The sequence below is a fragment of the Delphinapterus leucas genome, chromosome 10, assembly GCF_059928025.1.
Source record: "Delphinapterus leucas isolate spDelLeu-1000000601 "Yukka" chromosome 10, BTC_Dleu_Yukka2, whole genome shotgun sequence".
NCBI classification, from domain to species: domain Eukaryota; kingdom Metazoa; phylum Chordata; class Mammalia; order Artiodactyla; family Monodontidae; genus Delphinapterus; species Delphinapterus leucas.
The window spans coordinates 49,223,178-49,251,139 of record NC_143138.1 but is presented as its reverse complement, the minus strand read 5'-3'; the positions used below and the strand labels follow the sequence as shown (position 1 = coordinate 49,251,139).

General features: G+C 37.4%; 1 protein-coding gene across 4 annotated transcripts in view; it reads right to left on the bottom strand.

Annotated features, from left to right (window-relative positions):
- The window catches only part of ZCWPW2 (zinc finger CW-type and PWWP domain containing 2), a 145,425-nt gene that overhangs the window by 21,480 nt on the left and 95,983 nt on the right, over positions 1-27,962 (bottom strand). For 3 of the 4 annotated variants that reach the window (XM_089918956.1, XM_022564919.3, XM_089918955.1), the window contains exon 5: positions 14,549-14,595. The exons of the other annotated variant lie outside the window; for it this stretch is intronic. In XM_089918956.1, the coding sequence (XP_089775082.1) occupies positions 14,549-14,595 (47 nt within the window). The remainder of the gene's footprint in view (positions 1-14,548; positions 14,596-27,962) is intronic. 4 annotated transcript variants of the gene reach the window in all.

Genomic DNA, 27,962 nt, shown 5'->3' with positions numbered 1-27,962 from the left:
CTGATGGTGACCACACGAAGACAAGTTCTGGAGACTAGGAAGTCCAAGATTAAAGTGCCAACCAGAGCTTTGGGGGAAGATGGCGTAAGAGTAAGACGCGGACATCACCTTCCTCCCCACAGATACACCAGAAATACATCTACACGTGGAACAACTCCTACAGAACACCTACTGTACGCTGGAGAAAACCTCAGACCTCCCAAAAGGCAAGAAAGTCCCCACGTACCTGGGTAGGGCAAAAGAAAAAAGAATAAACAGAGACAAAAGAATAGGGACGGGACCTGCACCAGTGGGAGGGAGCTGTGAAGGAGGGAAAGTTTCCACACACTAGGAAGCCCCTTCGCAGGTGGAGGGGAAAAGCATCGGAGCCGCGAAGAAGAGCACAGCAACAGGGGTGCGGAGGGCAAAGCAGAGAGATTCCTGCACAGAGGATCAGTGCCGACCGGCACTCACCAGCCGGAGAGGCTTGTCTGCTCACCCGCTGGGGTGGACGGGGCTGGAAGCTGAGGCTCGGGCTTTGGTCGCAGTGCAGGGAGTGGACTGGGGTTGGCAGCGTGAACACAGCCTGCAGGGGGTTAGTGTACCACGGCTAGCCGGGCGGGAGTCCGGGGGAAAAAGTCTGGACCTGCCGAAGAAGCAAGACTTTTTCTTCCCTCTTTTGTTTCCTGGTGCGTGAGGAGAGGGGATTAAGAGCGCTGCTTAAAGGAGCTGCAGAGATGGGCGCAAGCCGCGGCTAACAGCGCGGACCCGAGAGACGGGCATGAGACACCAAGGCTGCTGCTGGCGCCACCAAGAAGCCTTTGTGCGAGCACAGGTCACTATCCACACCTCCCTTCTGGGGAGCCTGTGCAGCCCTCCACTGCCAGGGTCCCAGGATCCAGGGACAACTTCCCCGGGAGAACGCACGGCGTGCCTCAGGCTGGTGCAACGTCCCACTGGCCTCTGCCGCCGCAGACTCGCCCCGCATCCGCACCCCTCCCTCCCCGTGGCCTGAGTGAGCCAGAGTCCCCGAAGCAGCTGCTCCTTTAACCATGTCCTGCCTGAGCGAAGAACAGACGCCCTCCAGCGACCTACAAACAGAGGCGTAACCAAATACAAAGCTGAGCCCCGGGAGCTGTGCGAACAAAGAAGAGAAAGGGAAATTTCTCCCAGCAGCCTCAGAAGCAGCGGATTGAAGCTCCACAATCAACTTGATGTACCCTGCAGCTGTGGAATACATGAATAGACAACAAATCATCCCAAATTGAGGAGGTGGGCTTTGAGAGGAAGATTTATTATTTTTTCGCCTTTTCCTCTTTTTGTGAGTGTGTATGTGTATGCTTCTGTGTGAGATTTTGTCCCTAGGGCTTTGCTTTCACCATTTGTCCTATGGTTCTATCCGTCCGTTTTTTTTTGTTGTTGTTTGTTTGTTTTGCTTTACGCGGGCCTCTCACTGTCGTGGCCTCTCCCCTTGCGGAGCACAGGCTCCGGACGCGCAGGCTCAGTGGCCATGGCTCATAGGCCCAGCCACTCCACGGCATGTGGGATCTTCTGGGACCGGGGCATGAACCTGTGTCCCCTGCATCGGCAGGCAGACTCTCAACCACTGCGCCACCAGGGAAGCACCCGTTTTTTTTTCTTTAAAAAAATTTTTTTTCTTAATAATTATTTTTATTTTAATAACTTTATTTTATCTTTATTCTATCTTCTTTCTTTCCTTCCTTCTTTCTTTCTTTTTTCTTTCTTTCTTTCTACTTTTTCTCCCTTTTATTCTGAGCCATCTGGATGAAAGGCTCTTGGTGCTGCAGCCAAGAGTCAGTGCTGTGCCTCTGAGGTGGGAGAGCCAATTTCAGGACACTGGTCCACAAGAGACCTCCCAGCTACACATAATATCAAATGGCGAAAATCTCCCAGAGATCTCCATCTCAACACCAAGACCCAGCTTCACTCAACGACCAGCAAGCTACAGTGCTGGACACCCTATGCCAAACAACTACCAAGACAGGAACACAACCCCACCTAGTAGCAGAGATGCTGTCTAAAATCAAAATAAGTCCACAGACACCCCAAAATACACCGCCAGACGTGGACCTTCCCACCAGAAAGACAAGATCCAGCCTCTTCCACCAGAACACAGGCACTAGTCCCCTCCACCAGGGACAGGCACCAAAAACAACGGCAACCATGAACCTGCAGCCTGCAAAAGGAGACCCCAAACACAGTAAGATAAGCAAAATGAAAAGACAGAAAAACACACAGCAGATGAAGGAGCAAGATAAAAACCCACCAGACCTAACAAATGAAGAGGAAATAGGCAGCCTACCTGAAAAACAATTCAGAATAATGATAGTAAAGATGATCCAAATTCTTGGAAATAGAATAGACAAAATGCAAGAAACATTTAACAAGGACCTAGAAGAACTAAAGATGAAACAAGCAATGATGAACAACACAATAAGTGAAATTAAAAATACTCTAGATGGGATCAATAGCAGAATAACTGAGGCAGAAGAGCGGATAAGTGACCTGGAAGATAAAATAGTGGAAGTAACTACTGCAGAGCAGAATAAAGAAAAAAGAATGAAAAGAACTGAGGACAGTCTCAGAGACCTCTGGGACAACATTAAACGCACCAACATTCGAATTATAGGGGTTCCAGAAGAAGAAGAGAAAAAGAAAGGGACTGAGAAAATACTTGAAGAGATTATAGTTGAAAACTTCCCTAATGGGAAAGGAAAGAGTTAGTCAAGTCCAGGAAGCACAGAGAGTCCCATACAGGATAAATCCAAGGAGAAACACGCCAAGACACATATTAATCAAACTGTCAAAAATTAAATACAAAGAAAACATATTAAAAGCAGCAAGGGGGGATTCCCCGGTGGCGCAGTGGTTGGGAGTCTGCCTGCCGATGCAGGGGACGTGGGTTCGTGCCCCAGTCCGGGAGGATCCCACATGCCATGGAGCGGCTGGGCCTGTGGGCCATGGCCGCTGGGCCTGCGCGTCTGGAGCCTGTGCTCCATGGCAGGAGAGGCCAGAGCAGTGGGAGGCCCGCATACCTCAAAAAAAAAAAAAAAACAAGCACCAAGGGAAAAACAACAAATAACACACAAAGGAATCCCCATAAGGTTAACAGCTGATCTTTCAGCAGAAACTCTGCAATCCAGAAGGGACTGGCAGGACATATTTAAAGTGATGAAGGAGAAAAACCTACAACCAAGATTACTCTACCCAACAAGGATCTCATTCAGAGTTGATGGAGAAATTAAAACCTTTATAGGCAAGCAAAAGCTGAGAGAGTTCAGCACCACCAAACCACCTTTACAACAACTGCTAAAGGATCTTCTCTAGGCAAGAAACACAAGAAAAGGAAAAGACCTACAATAACAAACCCAAAACAATTAAGAAAATGGGAATAGGACCATACATGTCAATAATTACCTTAAATGTCAATGGATTAAATGCTCCCACCAAAAGACACAGACTGGCTGAATGGATACAAAAACAAGACCCCTATATATGCTGTCTACAAGAGACCCACTTCAGACCTAGAGACACATACAGACTGAAAGTAAGGGGATGGAAAAAGATATTCCATGCAAATGGAAACCAAAAGAAAGCTGGAGGAGCAATTCTCATATCAGACAAAATAGACTTTAAAATAAAGACTATTAAAAGAGACAAAGAAGGACACTACATAATGATCAAGGGATTGATCCAAGAAGAAGATATAACAACTGTAAATATTTATGCACCCAACACAGGAGCACCTCAATACATAAGGCAAATACTAACAGCCATAAAAGGGGAAATTGACAGTAACACGTTCATGGTAGGGGGCTTTAACACCCCACTTTCACCAATGGACAGATCATCCAAAATGAAAATAAATAAGGGAACACAAGCTTTAAATGATACATTAAACAAGATGAACTTAATTGATATATATAGGACATTCCATCCAAAAACAACAGAATACACATTGTTCTCAAGTGCTCATGGAACATTCTCCAGGATAGATCATATCTTGGGTCACAGATCAAGCCTTGGTAAATTTAAGACAATTGAAATTGTATCAAGTATCTTTTCCGACCACAACGCTGTGAGACTATATATCAATTACAGGAAAAGATCTGTAAAAAATACAAACACATGGAGGCTAAACAATACACTACTTAATAACGAAGTGATCACTGAAGAAATCAAAGAGGAAATCAAAAAATACCTAGAAACAAATGACAATGGAGACACGATGACCCAAAACCTATGGGATGCAGCAAAAGCAGTTCTAAGAGGGAAGTTTATAGCAATACAATCCTACCTTAAGAAACAGGAAACATCTCAAATAAACAACCTAACCTTGCACCTAAAGCAATTAGAGAAAGAAGAACAAAAAAACCCCAAAGTTAGCAGAAGGAAAGAAATCATAAAGTTCAGATCAGAAATAAATGAAAAAGAAATGAAGAAATCAATAGCAAAGATCAATAAAACTAAAAGCTGGTTCTTTGAGAAGATAAAGAAAATTGATAAACCATTAGCCAGACTCATCAAGAAAAAAAGGGAGAAGACTCAAATCAATAGAATTAGAAATGAAAAAGGAGAAGTAACAACTGACACTGCAGAAATACAAAAGATCATGAGAGATTACTACAAGCAACTCTATGCCAATAAAATGGACAACCTGGAAGAAATGGACAAATTCTTAGAAATGCACAACCTGCCAAGACTGAATCAAGAAGAAATAGAAAATATGAACAGACCAATCACAAGCACTGATATTGAAACTGTGATTAAAAATCTTCCAACAAACAAAAGCCCAGGACCAGATGGCTTCACAGGCGAATTCTATCAAACATTTAGAGAAGGGCTAACACCTATCCTTCTCAAACTCTTCCAAAATATAGCAGAGGGAGGAACACTCCCAAACTCATTCTACAAGGCCACCATCCCTCTGACCAAAACCAGACAAGGATGTCACAAAGAAAGAAAACTACAGGCCAATATCACTGATGAACATAGATGCAAAAATTCTCAACAAAAACCTAGCAAACAGAATCCAACAGCACATTAAAAGGATCATACACCATGATCAAGTGGGGTTTATTCCAGGAATGCAAGGATTCTTTAATATATGCAAATCTATCAACGTGATACACCATATTAACAAATTGAAGGAGAGAAACCATATGATCATCTCAATAGATGCAGAAAAAGCTTTCGACAAAATTCAACACCCATTTATGATAAAAACCCTGCAGGAAGTAGGCATAGAGGGAACTTTCCTCAACATAATAAAGGCCATATATGACAAACCCACAGCCAACATCATCCTCAATGGTGAAAAACTGAAAGCATTTCCACTAAGATCAGGAACAAGACAAGGTTGCCCACTCTCACAACTCTTATTCAACATAGTTTTGGAAGTTTTAGCCACAGCAATCAGAGAAGAAAAGGAAATAAAAGGAATCCAAATCGGAAAAGAAGTAAAACAGTCGTTGTTTGCAGATGACATGATACTATACATAGAGAATCCTAAAGATGCTACCAGAAAACTACTAATCAATGAATTTGGTAAGGTAGCAGGATACAAAAGTAATGCACAGAAATCTCTGGCATTCCTATACAGTAATGAAGAAAAATCTGAAAGTGAAATCAAGAAAACACTCCCATTTACCACTGCAACAAAAAGAATAAAATATCTAGGAATAAACCTACGTAAGGAGACAAAAGACCTCTATGCAGAAAATTATAAGACACTGATAAAAGAAAGATGATACAAATAGAAGAAGAGATATACCATGTTCTTGGATTGGAAGAATCAACATTGTGAAAATGACTCTACTACCCAAAGCAATCTACAGATTCAATGCAATCCCTATCAAACTACCACTGGCATTTTTCACAGAACTAGAACAAAAAATTTCACAATTTGTATGGAAACACAAAAGACCCCGAACAGCCAAAGCAATCTTGAGAGTGAAAAACGGACCTGGAGGAATCAGGCTCCCTGACTTCAGACTATACTACAAAGCTACAGTAATCTAGACAGTTTGGTACTTGCACAAAAACAGAAATAGATCAATGGAACAGGATAGAAAGCCCAGAGGTAAACCCACGCACATATGGTCACCTTATCTTTGATAAAGGAGGCAGGAATGTACCATGGAGAAAGGAGAGCCTCTTCAATAAGTGGTGCTGGGAAAACTGGACAGGTACATGTAAAAATATAAGATGAATCACTCCCTAACACCATACACAAAAATAAGCTCAAAATGGATTAAAGACCTAAATGTAAGGCCAGAAACTGTCAAACTCTTAGAGGAAAACATAGGCAGAAGACTCTATGACATAAATCACAGCAAGATCCTTTTTGACCCACCTCCTAGAGAAATGGAAATAAAAACAAAAATAAACAAATGGGACCTAATGAAACTTCAGAGCTTTTGCACAGCAAAGGAAACCAGAAACAAGACCAAAAGACAACCCTCAGAATGGGAGAAAATATTTGCAAATGAAGCAACTGACAAACTATTAATCTCCAAAATTTACAAGCAGCTCTTGCAGCTCAATAACAAAAAAACAAACAACCCAATCCAAAAATGGGCAGATGACCTAAATAGACATTTCTCCAAAGAAGATATACAGACTGCCAACAAACACATGAAAGAATGCTCAACATCATTAATCATTAGAGAAATGCAAATCAAAAGTTCAATGAGATATCATCTCACACCAGTCAGAATGGCCATCATCAAAAAATCTAGAAACAATAAATGCTGGAGAGGGTGTGGAGAAAAGGGAACACTCTTGCACTGCTGGTGGGAATGTGAATTGGTACAGCCACTATGGAGAACAGTATGGAGGTTCCTTTAAAAACTACAAATAGAACTACCGTATGACCCAGCAATCCCACTACTGGGCATATACCCTGAGGAAACCATAATTCAAAAAGAGTCATGTACCAAAATGTTCATTGCAGCTCTATTTACAATAGCCTGGAGATGGAAACAACCTAAGTGCCCATCATCGGATGAATGGATAAAGAAGATGTGGCACATATATACAATGGAATATTACTCAGCCATAAAAATAAAGGAAATTGAGCTATTTGTAATGAGGGGGATGGACCTAGAGTCTGTCATACAGAGTGAAGTAAGTCAGAAAGAGAAAGACAAATACCGTATGCTAACACATATATATGGAATTTAAGAATAAAAAAATGTCATGAAGAACCTAGGGGTAAGACAGGAATAAAGACACAGACCTACTAGAGATGGACTTGAGGATATGGGGAGGGGGAAGGGTAAGCTGTGACAAAGCGAGAGCGTGGCATGGACATATATACACTACCAAACATAAAATAGATAGCTAGTGGGAAGCAGCTGCATAGCACAGGGAGATCAGCTTGGTGCTTTGTGACCACCTAAAGGGGTGGGATAGGGAGGGTGGGAGGGAGGGAGACGCAAGAGGGAAGAGATATGGGAACATATGTATATGTATAACTGATTCACTTTGTTATAAAGCAGAAACTAACACACCATTGTAAAGCAATTATACTCCAATAAAGATGTAAAACAAAACACACACACACACACACAAACAACAACAACAACAAAGAAAACCTTTTTTTTTTTTTTGACCGTGTGGCATGCAGGATCTTAGTTCCCCAACCAGGGATCGAACCCAAGCCCCCTGCAGTGGAGGCATGAAGTCTTAACCACTGGACCTGCAGGGAAGTCCCAAAATTAAAAATCTCTTTAAGCAAGAAGAACAAGTTTGTTAGCTGTGCTAAATCTGAGGCTGTAAAATTTTGATCAGCAATTTATGCTCATAGAAGACATAAATATGTTTTGTAACCTTTTGAGAATAATTGTCAGTCAGTAACCAGTAAAGAGCTGCCTACTCTGACAAAAGAATGAATCTGTATCTTGAATAATGTACATAAACTCCTTGTCAAAAGTCATCATATAGAAGGAAAAGCCAATATTCTCATTCCCCTTTGGTAAATCTGCTGGGAAATATATGCTTGGAAAAGGATGAAAACTGGTTTCATGCAACATTGTAAAAGATGGTTATTACTTAATCTGAGTATCTGGAGAGTACCAATAATAAAGTTAAGTCTTCGGGTTCAGATAATATTTGTTTTTAGGAAGGAAGGTTGAAATGATCATTTTCTAGCCCTATTTAAACATGATTTCAACAGATCATCTACAAATCCAGTGTTTCTTACATAGATATCTGCTAATGACCAATGTTTCACTCTGGTCAATCTTCAGTAGAGGGGTATTCCTGTGAGATTTGGACAATATCAGAGACCAGTCCCTGGCAACATGACTTATAAACATCTAGTTGTCCCTTGCACTCTCTTCAGCCATGTATAAGTTCACACTAAAGCACTGTGGATTTCTCTGCTTTGAGGAGCTTACTAGAAAAAATACTGGAGTGTGTGGTCAAGCAGTGAGCTGAGACACAGGAGAATATTTTCCCCTAAAATAGAAATTGACCACTAGACCACCTTAAACAGAAGGCATGAAAAGGCCTTCCATTAACACCTCCCAATCTTGGTTGAGGACAGAAGTAACAGGACACCTCAAGGAACTATATGACTATGTACTTCACTGATAAATTTTGAAGTCTTGCACTTGATTTTTTTTTTAAACAGTCTTTGACCATCTAGCTATACCAGTGATAGAACACAGAAATTCAGGAAGTTTATTATTTTTTAAATAGCACAGATTGTACTCATATTTATATAGAGCTTCAGAATACTAAGGACTAATAGGAACAGAGTGTCCAGAGAGGAAAGAGTTCCATGGAAATCAGAAAAAAGCAGAACTTATATCAGTTGTTTATCAGATTGAATGAAGCTGGTAAGTTAGATTATTTGACTTGCAATTGGACACTGTCTAAAAATCCAAGTCTGTTGAAAACAATTCCTATTTGTGTATAGTTTTTCCTAAGTCACTGGATATTTTAGCAAAAGGAATGTTGGGAAAAGGTAAGATTTCTCAGGAAGACTTTCTAGAATCTACATATTTCAATTAAATCCTAAAAAGCTGATGTACAGAGAACATTCAATGATTATAGTACCCATATTACACTATTCTTTCTGGACTAAAGAACAAATTTTGAGACCTTCATTATCTATTTTACCACTTTTCTCTCCATCAACTTGAGTAGTAAGGATAATTGGCCTGATTCTTTAACCCACAATCACTGTCAAATTCTGAACATTAATCCTCAGCAACATGCAAAAGAAGATGATCTCCCCTACACAGGAACAGACAGACTCTGCAAAACAGAACAATTTTTTTAAAAAAAAAGACTATTCTTTAAAATATTTTATCTGGATCCAAGTCTTTACATCAGCTGAGGATCCCAGAGGTTGAAATGAAAGACATTCTTGAGCCTAGATTCATGGAAGGGTATGCAAGATACACCTCCCTTTGTTTGATCTGGGTGACTGTGTTCCCAGTATGTGGGGGAGTACAGATTTAAGATGTGTACCTAATATACATATTTCATAACAGAGCAAATTATTTTTGAAGCAAAGTAAAGGTATTAGTACATAAAAAAAATATCACCCCAAAGTCATTACAATTTTAAAGAATTTAAAAGTAATAATTTATGTGTCTTCAAAGAAAAGAAATAGGCTTGTGTTGTCTAATATAAATAAAAAGTTTGAAGAAGCTATTATGGGCAGAAGCCAAATGTTTATAAATTTAAAATTATAGATTCATTCTAATAAGTTATATGTAAATTCTACTAATTTTCACTAGCATACTTTTTCCAATGATAACAACTTCCCTCTGCAAACAGGAAAACAATAGCTATTTCTATTAGACATAGAAAGATCATTTTTAATATCTAGTGCAATAGCTACATTCAAATTCCTTTTGTATGTTATATCCACTTTTCTACGGATTAGTAAGATTGGTTTTGGTTTTAATGGAATGGGATGAGGAAGGTGACGGTGAATGAGAAATATCCCAAACTTTGGAAGAAACCCACATTCATCGTGTGTGTAGCTTGATGTTGGAGTCATAATTTGTGTGTCTGGATGAGAGAAAGGACTATACTTGTAATGAATATAATCAACAAAACTGAAGAAATCTGCATAATACAACCTTTAGTCCCAAATAACAAAGGACAACACCTGCTCTTCATGTGATTAGTAGGACTCAAGTTGAAAAGGTTTTTGCATCTTAACAAAACAGCAATCACATTTTGTAGAATTCTTTTTATTGCCTTCTGGCTCAAAGTTAAAATATAGAATAGAAAACGTGGAGAGTTATGGTTGAAAAGTTTTGAATTTCTGGAATCTGTGACACTAGATTTTAAGTATTACTAAACTTGAATTCCAAGTGAATTAATACCTTGAGTGAATTTTCAAATGGGCATAATGTGCAGAGAAACAAAAATTAATACAATCTTCTATTATTATAAATGGTGACATTTTAAAAATGATATTTTGTTTTTTAGTAATTAGGATGAAAACAATTCTTAAAAGTTAAGAGAGGATATTACTGATAAAGATGAATTTCTGTTTACCAAGTACCAGGTCTGCATAACTAAACTTTGAATTTTCTCAGATAAATCAGTGCACTGGGACAAGTCATCGGATTAGGATACCCCCCACCACTTCCACCTCTCAAAACACTCCCCTTCAGACCTGAAACCCCTGAAAACAAGAGGCGCCTAGCAGCCCTGTGGGTGGAAAACCTACCCTTTGTAAGCCGTAAGCCGACTGCTGGACAACAACCTGAGAGCTTGGAGACCAGCGTGGCCCTCACACTAGGATGCTGTCATTTTACTTCCAGGGAAGAAAAACAAAGGGATTTTCACGCCTGCTATACTCACCCCGATGCCCACTTCCCCTCTATCCCAGCTCCTCCCATTCCCGCTGCCCATCTTAAGAAAACTACAAGGAGGTCAGTTTGATTGAAGTCAGATCCATAAACTGAAAGTCAAGTCAAAAACAGGGTTAAGCCAATATATAAGTCCCATAGTAGACTTTTCTATTTAAGAAACAAATATAATCATCCACACCAGAAAAGAGTTACTCTAAATCAAGGGGTCTTTGCTTGTTCTCATAAATGGTATATAAAAGTTTCTGGATATCAACGATTAATCCATTTTGTCTAATTTTACTACTTTCCTACTAATAGTTATCCTACAGAATTCCTATAGATTTTAATTCAAGATAAGCTTGCAACCTAATCAGGCAGGTTTAGTTTTTAAGTTACTAAAGAATATCTTGTTAAAAATCACTCCCCTGGAAGGCTGTTTCATAATACTGCCATAGAGTGGCACAGAGTTTGAGAACAGAGAAACTGAAATTAGTACAAAAAGAACTTTCTATGTGAAGGTTTCCACTGATGATTTAAAGTGATAAATGGACAATTTTCTATATTAATATATATTTATTTATATATTTGAAAATGCAACTCACATCAAAAGAGTACATTTACATCTTAAAATTTTGGTTAGGACACTTTTTGGGGTAATGAAAATGTTCTCTATTTTAATCTGGAATGGTAGTTACATGGGTGTATACACTTAAGAAAAACCCATCAAACTCCACCCTTAAGGTCTGTGCATTTCACGGTGTTTAAATTTTACCTCAATAAAAAATTAAATTACTAAAAAGGTTAATGAAATGAAAGAAAACTACAGTAACTAACAGCACAGAAAATGGCAAAATGATGATGGAATACCTGAATGATTCAAGTTTTGGGAACACTGGTCTATGGAAAGGTGAAGAAAAGTAAAATCCAAAAGGAAATTAAATGAGTTGTGAAACGTGACTGTGACTCTTCCCAAGGGGTTCCTCTACTTACTATTCTTTCCTGAGGTATCTCTCTGCCTGGTGCTAGAAGCCAGCCGTAGAGATCTATTATAATATTTATCTTTGTGGAAAGATGCATATAAAGCTAAGTGAATCAAGTGAACTGCAGTACATGAATTCTATGTTAATAAGCAAGCTTATTAATTAGCACAAATATTCAGACATCTACTCATAAAATGTAAGCGACTTCTGCAATTGGGCTAATGAAATTTTCCTGCTTATTATGAAGAATTTTTGCAATAATTTGGGGGAAAATTTTTTTTATCAGAAAATATAATAGCTTGAATTCCTTATACATAAATGTATAAATCAAGAAAAGTGGTCATTAATTTTGCCTTTCAAGAGGTATAAGTTAAACTCTTGGCATTAATAAAAATAAAGTGTTAGAAAAAAAGATATGCATACATACATACTTTCTATATATAAGCTAAAAAAGTTTAGAGGGGGCTTCCTGGTGGCAGAGTGGTTAAGAATCCACCTGCCAACGCAGGGGACAAGGGTTCGATCCCTGGTCCGGGAAGATCCCACATGCCATGGAGCAACTAAGCCTGTGCACCACAACTACTGAGCCTGGACCCGAGGGCCCACGTGCCGCAACTACTAAACCTGCGTGCTGCAACTACTGAAGCCTGCACAGCTGGAACCCAAGCTCTGCAACGAGAAGCCACTGTAATGAGAAGCCCACACACCGCAACAAAGAGTAGCCTCCACTCGCCACAACTAGAGAAAGCCCACACACAGCAACGAAGACCCAATGCAACCAAAAATAAATAAATAAATAAATGATTTTCTTTTTCATTAGAAAAAATAAAAAAGAGATCCTTTTCCAATTAGTAACAAATAATGTGGGAAGGCCTTAGTTAGAAATATGTAAAATTCTACATTGAAAAAAACTAAAGAAAAAATGATAAAGAGACATATTTCTATGTGTGTGCATTCACTTTATAAACATGTAATTTCTCTCCAAATGAATACATAGATTTTCTACAATACCAATCATCACCTCAACATAATTTTTCTTGGGAGACTTAACTAAATATTTCTAAAGTTCATCTGTATGTTGTTAAAACTATTTAAATTGTGCCTTTATTGAGGTTTCCATGGGAAAGGAAATGTAGGGTAGGGTAAACAGTTTAGGACTGGCTACTTTGAATAATTCTGGAAGGCTTTGGTCTAGAGGGGTGGTCTCCATTGGCTGGAACCTGGGCCTGGGATAATTTAGGGCAGGGGCAATACTGGCTTGGTATTTGAGAATTTGATAAGAAGGTAGTTGAGTGATGTGGGTTTGGAATTAGTTGGTACATATGAAAGATGTACCCTGTGCCATCTAGAAGATCTGGCTAGTCTTGGGAGGGACAGTCTCTCCCCAAACAGAAAGGGTTTTTAAAATGTCAGTTCATCATAATATACATACATACATACATACAATCTGAAAAACAGGCAAGAACTATGAAAACAATTTTTGAAAAAGTAGGGTAATGAAGGATCACCAATCCACACATTAAAGGAAAGATAAACAATAATTACAGCAATTTAGAATTCTTTTAAGACTAGATACGTGATATAGAAACAGATATTTTGACATGTTAAATGCCGTATGTTATATTATGAAGAAGGTATACTATATACTATAAAGAAGATAACAAAAGAAAAACAGTAAAGTAAAGAAGGGAAAGATTATTTATTAGTCAATAAATGGTATTCGGATAACTGGTTTTAGTGTAGGGGAGGAAAAATGTCTTTTTCCTCTATCCTTCTAAGCTCTCAGTTGGGGCCCCTGTAACAAAAGATAGATTAAAAAGAGAAAAGCATACAAATTTATCTAAGGTAAGTTTTATGTGACAGGGGAGCCTTCATAAGGAAATGAAGATCCAAAGAAGCAGTTCAACCTATAAATCAATCAATCAAAGTAAAAAAAGCTCATGGAAGAAATGGGCAAGGATATGCACAGGCAGTTTTCAGAAGAAATATGTCCAATAAATATATGAAAAATGCTCAACCTCACTAAAATAAAAGAATAAATAACAGCAGATTGAAATAACAATGGCATATTTTTCTCCTTTCAAATATTGGCAAATACGTAAAAATTGGTGATATCTAAAGCTGGCAAGGGAGTGGGAAAAGCATTGATAGTGGTGGACACAAGGAGAGAAACTACTATTCGAGAATACTGTCACTTAAGGAGACTGTCAAGGCTCAACCTATCCCAATCACAGTTTTGACAGTAACTAGAGTTAAACATATCTCCACACACAATGTATAGAATGACATGTTAAATTTTAAAAATTCTTTTAAAATGCTATTAACTTTATAAATTTTCATTAAAAAGATTCATACAAATGTCTGATATTGTTCTCTACTTAACTTTAAGGTAAAGTCCATATTAAGCTGTGAATTTTAATTATTTGAATTTTCTATGAAGATTGCATACATTATAATAACATGACATATTAAAAATATTTTAGTATATGAGAGTATGTACAAATAAAAGCAATTGTTTATTTGTTAACTTACAATTTTCTATTATTCTAATATTTGATAATTCTATAACATTGATATAAGTAACTATAAATATTAAATTTTTAGTGTCAACTAACATTTAGAAGGAAAATTTGATTATATGTCATTTTCATTTAAAATATTAATTTGATTTTCTTTTAAAAATAGTGTTAATCAGATTGAATTTGAAGTCTGTATATTTGATTTAATAAAACATGATCTTACCCCTTTCTTGGCCACCACAGCAACTTTGCCATCTGCTTTGGATTTGTCTGTAAGATAATAAGGTATGGCTGCTTCAAAAAAGTGAACTACACTCCTATTCAAATAAATGCAACATTACACAGTTAGAATTTTCTACTTTCTCATACCATGATATGTGTTTTCAGTGGTTCTTTTGATCAAAATGCTAACAAACTCAGCTCCCAGAGTTGAGTAAAACAAAGTAATCCAAAAGTAATAACATCAGGGATTGGTATACTTATTTGACAAACCTCCTCCCTTAAATCTGATGGCTGGTTGGATGTCCACCAGCTAGCATCTAGTGTATCTCATTTCTAGACAGCTTATGGTCAGCTTATGTGCTCTAGAGTATGTAGGATCTGGAATTAAATCCCAGCTACCTCTACGTGTACATCTATTGGGCTGGCCAAAAAGTTTGGAAAAACTCTAACGAACTTTTTGGCCAACCCCATACTACCAGCCAGACATGTAATAAAGACTTTATAGAGACAATATCTTATTTAATCGTCATGATAGTTTTAAAAGGGGCGTACTCCATCTGCACTTCACAGCATGAGGTCATGCAGTGGGGGCAGATCCATTTGACTACAAATCCCTAAGCTTTATGCCTGCTGCCTCCATCTGGAGTCCCTCAGCTGCCAACAGTGCATCAGAGAAAGACTCAGCAATAATGAAGAGTCTAATCAAATAGAGAACAGATGACCTTTGAACAACATGTGGATTTAAAGTGCAGACCCCTTGCACAGTGAAAAATCCACGTATAATTTTTGACTACCCTAAAACTTAACAACTAATAGCCTACTGTTGACTGGAAGCCTTAGTGATAACATAAACAGTCGAGTAACACATATTTTATATGTTATATGTATTATACACTGTATTCTTACAATAAAGTAAGCCAGAGAAAAGAAAATGTTATTAAGCAAATAGTAAGAGAAAAAACATTTACAGTACTGTACTGTATATATCAGTGCTGTAACTTATCTGTTTACAAGATGAATCATCTGCCTGTCAGTACCTACAGCAATAATGTCTTCTATGATACAAAACACTGTAGATGTCATATGTATTACTAACACTAGACATCAAAAATTAAAAGATAATGTGAAAATGAAATTCATGTTTAACAAAGAAACAGCAACATGACTGCTTTATGGTTGCCTAGTGTAATTGATATGATTGTTTCACAGTAGCCTTTCCTATACACTAATGAATGAATGGTTATCACATTTTTATGGCATAGAGTAGTACAGTCATACTCATAAGATAGGATGGGAAACACTGTTACATTTTGTTTAAAAACCCTTACCTGTGATGATAGGTTGATATGCAGTATCTCCAATTATGAGAGAGAGGAAGAGAGACATGCTGTATGGTAATATAATTCTTTGAAAGCAAAGTTATAAGACAGTAAGAAAACTAACATGTTATTACTTTTACGTTAAACATCACTCGCCTTATGCCTATATAAGGTTAGGCTATCCACCTCAAAACACACCTTGCACACAATGTTCTACATGATGAATACTTGGGCGTTGATGATGATGAGGACACAAAAAGTCTCATACAGTACTTGCCATACAGGTATTCGATTTTCACATGAAGATACTCTCATAATACACAACAGATAAGTTTATTAACTGTATGGCAAGATGATTATTTACTATTCATTGAGTAGAAGTGGATCATCATAAAGGTCTTCATCCTCATCAACTTCATGCTGACTAGGCCGAGGAGGAGGAAGAGGAGGAGGGGTTGGACTTGCTGTCTCAGGGGTGGCAGAGGCAGACAAAGTGGAGGAGGTGGAAGGGGAGACAGGAGAGGCAGGCATATTTGGTGTAGCTTTACAGAAGTACATCTTAATTTCTGTCTGACTTTTTTGCTTTTTCATTTCTCCAAAAATGTTTCTATATGGTACCAACCCTTCTTCCACCGTTTGCTTTAATTCCAGTGCCTGTATCGTAGAAGGGTTCCTGTTGTTTTGCTTTAGCCCATATCATAGAAGAGTCCATGTCGTAAAAAGTCAAAACCCATCTTGAATATTCGGAAACCTTCTGCCAGCTTGTCTGATGTCAATTTGTTTTCTGGCACTGCTTCTTATACATCCTCTTCCTCATCTAGCCCTGGTTCAGAAGCACTCATCTGTTAATTCCTCTGGAGTGGTGTCTCTTAGCTCTTGAATTTCTCCAAGATCCATATCTTGAAACTCTTCGCCCCCCACCCTTTTTGCCTTATCCACCATCTCTTTCATGATTTCCTTGATTGGCTCCATCGTAAATCCTGTGAAGTCATGCACAACATCTGGTCACAGTCTTCTCCAGCAGGGATTTATTGATTCAGGCTTGATGGCTTTCACGACTTTTTCTATAACAACAATGGCATCTTCAATGGTATAATCCTTCCAGACTTTCACAACGTTCTATCAGGATTCTCTTCCACAGCGTTGATAATCCTTTCCATAGAGCACTGTGAGTAATGAGCCTTACAAGGTCCTTATGACCCTGTGAATTAGAGACGTTGTGTTTGGGGGGCAAGTAGGCCACTTTGACGCCTTCAGTGTTGAACTCATGGGGTTTTGGGTGGCCAGGGGCATTGTCTAATATCAGAAGAACTTTAAAAGGCAGTCCCTTCCTGGCAAAGTACTTCCTGACTTCAGGGACAAAGCACAGATGAAACCAATCCAGAAAAAGGCTTCTTGTCATCCAGGCCTTCTTCTTGTAGTACAACCAAAAGACTGGCAGTTGCTGTTTATCTTTTCCCTTCAAGTCTTATGGGTTCGCAGCTTTATGGGTAAGGGCAGTCCTGATCATAAACCCAACTGCATTTGCACAAAATCATACAGTTAGCCTATTCTTTCCTGCTTTAAATCCTGATACTCGCTTCTTTTGCTTACTAACAAATATCCTTTGTGGCATTTTTTTCCAGAATGCACTTTCGTTTGCATTAAAAATCTGTTCAGGCAGACATCCTTCCTCCTCAGTGATTTAATGGTGTCTGGGAACTTGTCTCTTGCCTCTTGGTCAGCAGAAGCTGCTTCTCCTGTTATCTTGACATTTAAGCCAAACCTCTTTCTAAAATTATCCAACCATCCTTTGCAGGCATTAAATTCTCCAACTTTAGATCCTTCACCTTCCATTTGCTTTAAGTTGGCAAATAATGACCTCACTTTTTCTTGAATCATATTAGAGTCTAAGGTATGTCCTTCTGATAGCAAACCTGCACCCACATTAAGGCCACATCTTCAAGATAAAAAGGTACTGCACAAAAAGTGCAAGGTTTTTCACATGCTGGTGTAACCACAGTGACAGCTTCACAAATTTCCTTTCCTTCTCTTTTTTATTTTTAAACAATGGTTGGATTCATCCATCTTGAAATGGTGGCAACTTCAGCTGCAGACCTCAATCTATGCTACATACCAAGCATGACTTATTTCTTGGGAGCACTTCCAACATCACGAGTAGCACTTTGTGGGTCCCATGGTGTTATTCAGGGTTTATGGTATTGCAGTAAATATTATGGAAAATATTGGGCTGGCCAAAAAATTCGTTCAGTTAGTGAATACATTGTTCAATAAAATTCTTGGTAAAAATGAAAAACGCGTCTTTTATTTTTACTTAAAACCGAATGAACTTTTTGGCCAACCAAATACATAAGAACCACGAGAAAGAACTTTCTACTGTGATATGCAACTTAGTGGAAAGACGAAGTGCTCATGTAGAGGTGACTGGTGTCACAGCGTTTTAAGCAGATGTGCACTACATTTGGGCTTACTGCTACAGCAGCAGGAGATGGCTAGGAAAGTATTACCGTAGTACAGTATGTATCACAGTTATCTTTATGCAATCATGGTTTAATACTGCATCTTTATGCTTGTTTACATTTCTCTCGACTATGAATGGTTCCACATACAATCTGTGTTTGCATACATTTTGATAAATTTTAACTTTTTATAATAGATTTGTGCATATTTCATGGTAGTAAATGATAAAATAGACTAGTATCTACATATATTTTAATCATTCATGACATACCTTTTTCTTAATTTTTTCAATATTTCTAAGCTATGCAGTTCATCTGTGAATTTTTTCAAGTTGTCACAAATCTCCCCAAAACTTTCCATATATTTATTAAGTGAATTCATTGAAATCTGCATGTAAGTGGACTCACGCAGTTCCAACCCACGTTGTTCAAGGGTCAACTGTATAGAAAATTACTTCAAGATATCATTTTGATATGAGCAAAAGTATATATGTGTGTGTATTAGTAAAAATCATTGGCACAACTGTTGGATTTTTAAAAAATGTTCAATCTGGAATTCCATAATTGAATAATTATATGTAAATATTTATTCATAGATATGTTTTAGAAACCTTAATATTGTGGTAATGAAAAATGGAAAGAGCTATGGACATTAATTGTAAAGTTTTAGGGTTACATTTAACATTAAAGAAAAATGTATAGAAATTTAATTTATCAATATAGAATTTTAATTCACAATGAACATGTAAAACAAACAAAAAGGATAAATACCTATGAATATAAGAGAAAATAAATGCTTGCTATCTAAAAGCAAATTTTCTAGTAAAAAAACTATTTGCATAAAACATAGAAATCTGGAGGAGCAGGTTATTATATTTATACCTACAACTGGCTGGCCACATGTAAACTGCCCTTTTTCCTGTGCTCAGCTGTGAGCTTGAAATAATCCCTTCTTCTGGAGTACACTTTTTCCCTACTGATGAACGTACAAGACCATCTACCAACACAGATGATTCTTCAACTAGGAGAAATTCCCACCTCTTTTGCAAATCCATAGTCACCTTAGTCTATAGAACTTTCTAACTTGTACTGATATTATGGTTACTTCTATATATGTGTAAGCACTCTGCAAGGCTAAGATGTGCCTCAAGGCAGGGACGATTTTTCATATGTACAGGTGCTCAATTTTTTTATAGTTAATTAAATATATATGTATTTTATTCAAAATATTATATGGATCTGAAATATACATTGTACCTGAACAAATCAGTATAATGTATTAATTGAAATACATAGTATATTTACATGGCATAAGTTACTATACTAGACAGTGTAAAATATAAAACACTGTATGTTCTCAGACTTTCAGTTTCTTTACTGATAACCCAGGAGTAATATATTGGTATACTGTGAGATTTAAATAATATAATCTACATAAATAAAGCTCCTAAAACAATGTCTGGTGGATTTTAGATAATCAGAAATGTTCTCTTCCATTTTAGCTAATTGGTATGTGTGTTAGAGAAAGAGAGAGACCTCCTTGTAGTACTAGGGAAAATAGTTCATTGATGATATATTTCACTATTGTCTCTTTTTAAGTGATTCCATCATTATTCCATTTAAATAATTATTTGTCTTTCAAACATAGTTGGAAATAATTGATGAGTAATGATAAAATAGCAAAATGTTTCAAAAGAGAGGAAAAAATAAGATCGTGGCCCAGCGAAACCTGATAACAGTTACAAGATAGAATAAGTTTTGTTGTATCTAAAAATTTTTTTCCTCCCTGTTCTTTTGAAGACCTCTGATAACAATAAAAATCACAATGAAATATTAATCTGTACAAATGGCTAAAACTGCACAAAAAGAAACACAGAAACTAAAATTGGATCCAAAGGACCCTGATCATATATTGAGAGTTAATGATAACAGAATAGAAATTTATGTTTCTCCTCACAACGTAAGTCATTCTTATGTAAAATTTCCAGTAGGGAGATTAATTGGGAACAGAAATATCCAAACTGTTGTTCAAGGAACATTTTATGCTCAAAAGTTGCAGAATCGTCTTCCAATGCAAGAGAACCACTCTAATTTCAAATGCCAAAGGGAAATTCTAATGTAATACTTAAAAACAAAACAATCACTAGCAGTTTCTCTGATAGTAACAGTAGGTCCATGTTCAACTTCAGCAGCATTAACTACTTTCTAAGAGCTGCATTCTCCCTAGTGAGAAAGGTTTAATTTCCTCCCTTCAGAAATCTCTGCATGTAAGGACCCTCACATACAGAGTGAAAAGCAGTTAACCGGAAATGTAGATTTGGATAATTAAAAGGGCCTCTTCTGAGCTACATCCAAATCATATTTTTAAAGTATAAAAGAGAAGCTGCAGGTAGAAAATGAAAATGTTCCAAATGAGTAGTGATGGTTATGCCTCATGACCCATAACAGATGTTAAAATTTTTATTTACAACCATATTAGAGAGAGGTACAAATATTAATATAAATCAATGGCTTCTCTTCTTTAAATAATTTTTCTAAAGCTTGTCCATTCATGGCCTCAGAAAAACTGTCAGTATGTTCTTTAAACATGACAGCTGAGAGCATTTTCTTAAAAACAAAAAGGATAGTCCAGTTTTCTGTCTGTCAGTAAAGAGCTTGGAAGTCACCACTCCGTCCTAACAACAAGTAAAAGGATGAACAGACTGAAAATCAATAACTCTTCTTAGATCCCTCAGGGACAGTGAGTGTCCCTCAGGACAAACCACTGCCCCCAAATTTGGAGAGACAAATTGCTTACCGGCAAATTAAAAGAACCACAATTTACTGGAGTTGAAACCTTGCCAAGAGCCAATGCCTGGGAGGGAAATAGGAACTGAAATCCACGAAGTGCTGGAGGCTCAGTGTGAACAAGCCTGAGAGAGAAAAACCCCAGAGGGATCCAGTCCTGGGGGAGGGAGATGTACTTTGGTGAATTTACCTCCAGGAGCTCCATCAAGTTCTCACAGTGCCAACTGGGAAAATAATTCCCTGTGCTTCAGGCAGTGGGAGGAAAAAAGTAAGGGTTCTGAAATATGCCAGAGCTTTCAATTCTTCTAACAAGGCCTGTCCTCAAGAGAAACTATTTTACCAGAACCTAACCTACTGGGGTTTTTTCAGAGCCTAACCAGCCTAGAAGAAGGGAAATGCCCAAATCCAGCCTGTTGTAGCCTTCCATGTGGGGGAAGGGAATTCCAACTCCAGCCCCCTTTAGCCATCATGGACCACCTAAGCGGTAAAAAAAAAATGAGAAGCACTCATTAAACTCAAAGCCCAGGACTGAGACCTAATCACAGGACTCCAAAATGCCTCCCCTACCCCACACACCTTACCACTGCACTAGTAAAGGCCTCTTTAACACAGTTCTTTTTACCTGGTACATCATATTCACCTTTCCACAAAAAATTACAAGGCATACTAAAAGGGAAATCACAGTTTGAAGTGACAGAGCAAGTGCTGGAAGCAGACCCAGATACGGCATAGATGTTGGAATTATCAGACTGAATTTAAAGCAACTACAGTTAATATACCAAGGGCTCTAACGTTAAAAGTAGACAACTTGCAAGAACAGGTGTGCAATGTAAGCAGAGATAGAGAAATTCTAAGAAATAATAAAAAAGAAATACTAGAGATCAAAACACTGTAACAGAAATGAAGAATGCCTTTGATGGGCTCATCAGTAGACTGGACACAGCTGAGAAAAGACTCTCTGACCTTGAGGATACATCAATAGAAACTTCTAAAACTTATAAAGAAAAAAGAAAAAAGACTGAAAAAAAAACTGAACAGAATACCCAAGATATATGGGACAACTACAAAAGTGTAACACGTGTGTAATGGGAATACCAGAAGGAAAAGAGAGAGAGAAAGGGACAGAAGAAATATTTTAATTAATAATGACTGACAATTTCCCCAAATTAATGTCAGACACCAAACCATAGCCCCAGGAAGCTCAGAGAACACCAAGCAGGACAAATGCCAATAAAAACTACACTTAGGCATGTCCTACTTAAACTGCAGAAGAATCAAAAATAAAGAAAATTCTTGAAAGAAGCCCGAGAGGGGAAATTCTTATCTTCGGTCCTTACCTATAAAGGAGGGAAGATAAGAATTTCATCCAGTTCCTCTCAGAAACCGTGCAAGCGAGAGGAGAGTGGAGTGAAATATTTAAAGTGTTGAGAGAAGAAACCCACGAAATTAGAACTCTGTACCCTGTAAAATTATTCTTCAAAAGTAAAGGAATATACAAATTGTGAGACAAAGAAAAATTGGGGGAATTTATTGCTAGTAAGTCCTGCCTTACAAGAAATGTTAAAAGAGAGATAGAGGGACTTCCCTGGTGGTGCAGTGGTTAAGAATCTGCCTGCCAATGCAGGGGACACGGGTTTGAGCCCTGGTCTGGGAAGATCTCACATGCTGCAGAGCAACTAGGCCCGTCCACCACAACTACTGAGCCTGCACTCTAGAGCCTGTGTGCCTAGAGCCTGTGCTCTGCAACAAGAGAAGTCACTGCAATGAGAAGCCCATGCACCACAACGAAGAGTAGCTACCGCTCACCACAACTAAAGAAAGCCCACGAGCAGAAATGAAGACCCAACACAGCCAAAAATAAATAAATAAAAATAAATAAATCTATTAAAAAATTATAAAAGAGATAGAAAATGGTATAAACCAGAAATTTGGATCTACATAAAGGAAAAGCAGCAGAGAATGACTAAGTAAAAACTTTTATTTTTCTCATTCTTAATGTATCTAACAGAAAATACTTTGTTCAAAATGATAGCAACAATATATTCAATAATATATATAGTGTGTGTGTGTGTGTGTGTGCACGTGTGTATGTATGAAATGAATGACAACAATGATACAACGGACAGAAGAGGAATCAGGAAATTTTTGTTAATATAAGGTACATTCATTACTCATGAAGTTATAAAGTGTTATTTGAAAGTGGACTTGGATAACTGTAAATGAATATTGCAAACTGTAGGAAAACCACTAGAAAAATTAAAAAGAAAGAATAATTGATATGCTAAGAAAGGAGAGAAAATAGAATTATATGAAGTGCCCAATTAACACTACAAAAGGCAGAACAGACTATAAACTACTTCATTTAACAACAGCAGATACACATTCTTCTCAAGCTTGCTTGGAACATTCACCATGAGAGACTACATTCTGGGCCGTAAAACATACCTTAAAAAGTTAAAGAAATAGATATCATATAGGGTTGGCCAAAAAGTTCGCTCGGGTTTTTCCGTAAGATGTTTGGGAAAAACCTGAACGAACTTTTTGACCAATCCAATCCAATAATCTGCTCTCATATCACAACGGAATAAAAGTAGAAATCAAAAACAGAAGGATAACTGGAAGATCCCAAAATACTTGGAGCTTTAACAACACATTTCTAAATAACATATGGGTCAAAAAAAATCTCACAAGAAATTTTAAAATATTTTGAATGAGATGAAAAAATAAATATGGCTTATCAAAATTTGTGAGATACAGTGAAAGCAGTGTTTAGAGGGGAATTTATAGCATTAAATGCATATATTATGAAAGACCAGAGATCTAAAACCAGTATGCCAAGCTTCCACCTTAGGAAGCTAGAAAAAGAAGAGCCAGTTAAATCTAAAGTAAACATGAGAAAAGAAATAATGGTACAGAAATAAAAATTAGAGGAGAAACAAATGAAATTGGAAACAGGAAATCAATAGAGAATATTAATAAAACCAAAAGCTGTTTCTTTGAAAAATCAATAAAATCAGTAAGCCTCTAGCCAGGCTAACTAAGAAAAGAAAAGAGAAAACAGAAATACTAGTGTCGAAAAATGAAAGAGAGGGCATCACTACAGATCCCACGGACTTTAAAAGGATAATAAATAAATGTTATGAATAACTCCATGCCTACAAATTTGATAACCTAGATGAAATGGACAAATTCCTTGAAAAACACAATCTGCCAAAAGTCACACAGGAGAAATAGACAATCTGAAGAGCCTGTATCTGTTTAAAAATTGAATCAATATAATAAACTTCCAAAACAGAAAGCATCAAGCCCAGGTGAGTTCTCTGGTGAATTCTACCAAACATTTAAGGAAGAAACTATACTCATTCTCTATAAACTCTTTCAGAAGATAGAAGCCAACAGAATACTTCCTAATTCATTCAATGAAGCCAGTATTACCTGAAATACCCAAACCAAATAAAGATATTACATGAAAACCACAGAGCAATCAATATTTCTCATGAACATAGATGCAAAAATCCTCAACAAAATATTAGCAAACCAAATCCACCAATGTATAAAAAAGAATTACACACCACAATCAAGTAAGATTTATTCCAGGTATTCGAGGCTGGTTCAACATTCAAAATCAATTAATGTAATCCATTACATCAATAGGCTAAAGAAGAAAAGTCACATGATCATATCAATAGAAGCAGATAAAGCACTTGACAAAATCCAACACCCATTCATGATAAAAACTCACAGCAAACTAGGAATAGAGGGAAACTTCCTCAATTTGAGGAGAATCTACAAAAAATCTACAGCTAACATCATCCTTAATGGTGAGAAATGCAAAGCTTTCCCACTAAGATCAGGAGCAAGTCAAAGACATTCCCTCCTCACCACTCCTTTCAATATTGTACTGGAACTCCTAACTAATGCAAGAGGACAATAAAAGAAATAAAAGATACAAATTGAGAAGAAATAAATAAAACTATCTTTGTTTGCACATAACATGGTCATCTAAGTAGAAAATCCAAAAGAATCAAGGAAAATACTCCTGGAAGAAATAAGTGATTAGAGCAAAGTTGCAGGATACAAGGTTAATATTAACACAAGAATCAATTGTTTTCCTATTTACCAGCAATGAACAAGTGGAATTTGAAATTGAAAACACATTACCATTTATATAGACACCCCCCAAAATGAAATACTTAGCCATAAATCTAAAATATGGATAAGATTTATACTAGGGAAGCTATAAAACTCTGATGAAAAATGAAAGAAGATCTAAATAAATGGAGAGATATTCCATGTTCATGGACAGGAAAACTCAATATTGTCAAGATCTCTGTTCTTCCAAACTTGATCTATAGATTCAATGCAACCTCAATCAAAATCTCAACAAGTTATTTTGCAGATATCAAGCTGATTCTAAAGTTTTTATGGAGAGACAAAGACCCAGAAAAGCTAACACAATATTAAAGAAGGGCAAAGTTGAAGAACTGATCCTACCTGACTTCAAGACTTACTAAAAAGCTACAATGATCAACAGTATAATATTGGGAAAATAATAAAAATAGATCAATGGAACAGAATACAGAGCCCAGAAACAGACCCAACAAATATAGGCAACTGATCTTTGACAAAGGAGCAAAGACAATATAATGGAGAAAAGCTAATGTTTTCAACAAATGCTGTCGGAACAACTAAATATCCACATGGCGTGCACACACACACATACACACACAAAAGAATCTAGACACAGACCTTACACCTTTCACAAAAATTAACTCAAAATAGACCACACATCTAAATGTAAAATGCAAAACTATAAAACTCCCAGAGAGTAACATAGGAGAAAATCTAGATGATTTTGGACATGCTGATAACTTTTTTTTTAATGGTACAGAGAGGGGTAGATTTTATTTATTAATGTAGTGATTAAAAACATTTAAGAAGAGGAGCAAAAAAGCAAAAACTCAGAAAAAAAATATACTCAAGGCACTTATAAGGAAATGAATACCATTCCCAGACCACATGCTTCTAAAACAACAAGTATTCACAGTTCCAAATAATCTCAGCCCTTGATATTCAGATAGTCCAGAAGTGCAGATACGCCCCAAATCTCAGCTTAGGAGAAGGATTTCCAAACACTCAGTTCATCATGATTTACATTCAGAGGAGGAGTTGCTGCAAGGGAAGAGCAGCCCACAGAAACCTTCTGCATCTTTAGCTGAGGCACAAAGAACAGAAAAAGACAGGAAGACACTTTCTATCCATTTCTCCTTTCCCACACCTTTGCTTTACAGTCAGGAAAAACCCTCAACACAAGTACCCAGATTCCCAGACTGATAACTTTTTAGATATAATACCAAAGGCAAGATGCATGAAAGAAATAACTGATAAGCTGGATTTCATTAAAATTAAAAACTTCTATTCTACAAAGAACACTCTCAAGAGAATAAGACAATCCACAGAGTGAGAGAAAATATTTACAAAATACGTACCTGATAAAGGACTGCTATTCAAAATATACAAAGAATCTTAAAACTCAACAATAAGAAAATGAACAACTGTATTACAAAATGAGCAATAAACAGACAACTTACAAAAGAAGATTCAAAGATGGCAAATAAGTATATGAAAGGATATTCATCATCATATGTCATTAGAGAACTGCAATTAAAACAATAAGATACCTCTACACACCTATTAGAATGACCCACACCAAGGATGTGTAGCAACAGGAATTCTCATTTATTGCTGGTGGGAATGCAAAATGGTACAGCCACTTTGGAAGATACTTTGACAGTTTCTTACAACACTAAACATATTCTTACTATGTAATCCAGCAACTGCACTCCCTAGTATTTGCTCATTTACTCAAGTGAGCTGAAAACTTATGCCCGCACAAAATCCTGCACACGGATGTTTACAGCAGCTTTATTAATAATCGCCAAAACATGGAAGCAACCAGGATATCCTTCAGTGGGTGAATGGACATATGAACTGTGGTACATACAAACAATGGAATATAATTCAGTGCTTAAAAAAGAGCTATAAAGACATGGGGAAACATAAATGCATATTACTAAGTGAAAGAAGCCAATTTGAAAAGCTACATACCATATGAGTCCAGCTATATCACATTCCAGAAAAGGCAAAACTATGGTGAAAGTAAAAAGAACAGTAGAGGAGTCAAGAAGGTAGAATAGGAGGACATGGAATTCATTGCTCCTCACAAGTACATCAAGAATACACCTACAAATGGAACAATTCTCACAGAGCACCCGCTGAACATGAGCAGAAAACTTCAGACACCTAAAAGGACAAGAAAAATCCCCTCAACAACTGGGTAGGATGAAAGAAAGAAGAAAAAAAGAAAAGAGGAATCAAAAAAGGGACCAGCAGCCCTGGCGGAAAGATGAAGGTGAGGGGAGGTTTCCACACTCAGAAAAACTCCCTCATGGTGGGGAAATCAGCTGGGACAGAAAAGGAACTTCGGGGGATCAAAGGAGAATGCAGTGGATGGTTTGTGGAAGACAGGACAAAGTAAGAACTGCATGCATGATCTACACCACAGCTCTGCGCATTCCAGTCTGAGTCATGAGTGGCCAGTTGCAAAGGGGGGCTGGGTCCTGGAAAGTGGGATTTGGAGTGTGGACCCAGGGAGGGGACAGCTGTTAGCTGTGAAAAGATAGCCAGAAGGGACAGGAGTAAGGAGATCCACAACCAGGAAAGTCTGTGGAAAAAGCCTGGGACACCACAGAAGCAAGGCGTATTGTTGAGTAGTGCGCAAGGGGCAGAGCCGCCATTACAACCCCTTTCCCCACCCACTGGCTTCTTCAGCCTCCGGGGACACTGGGAG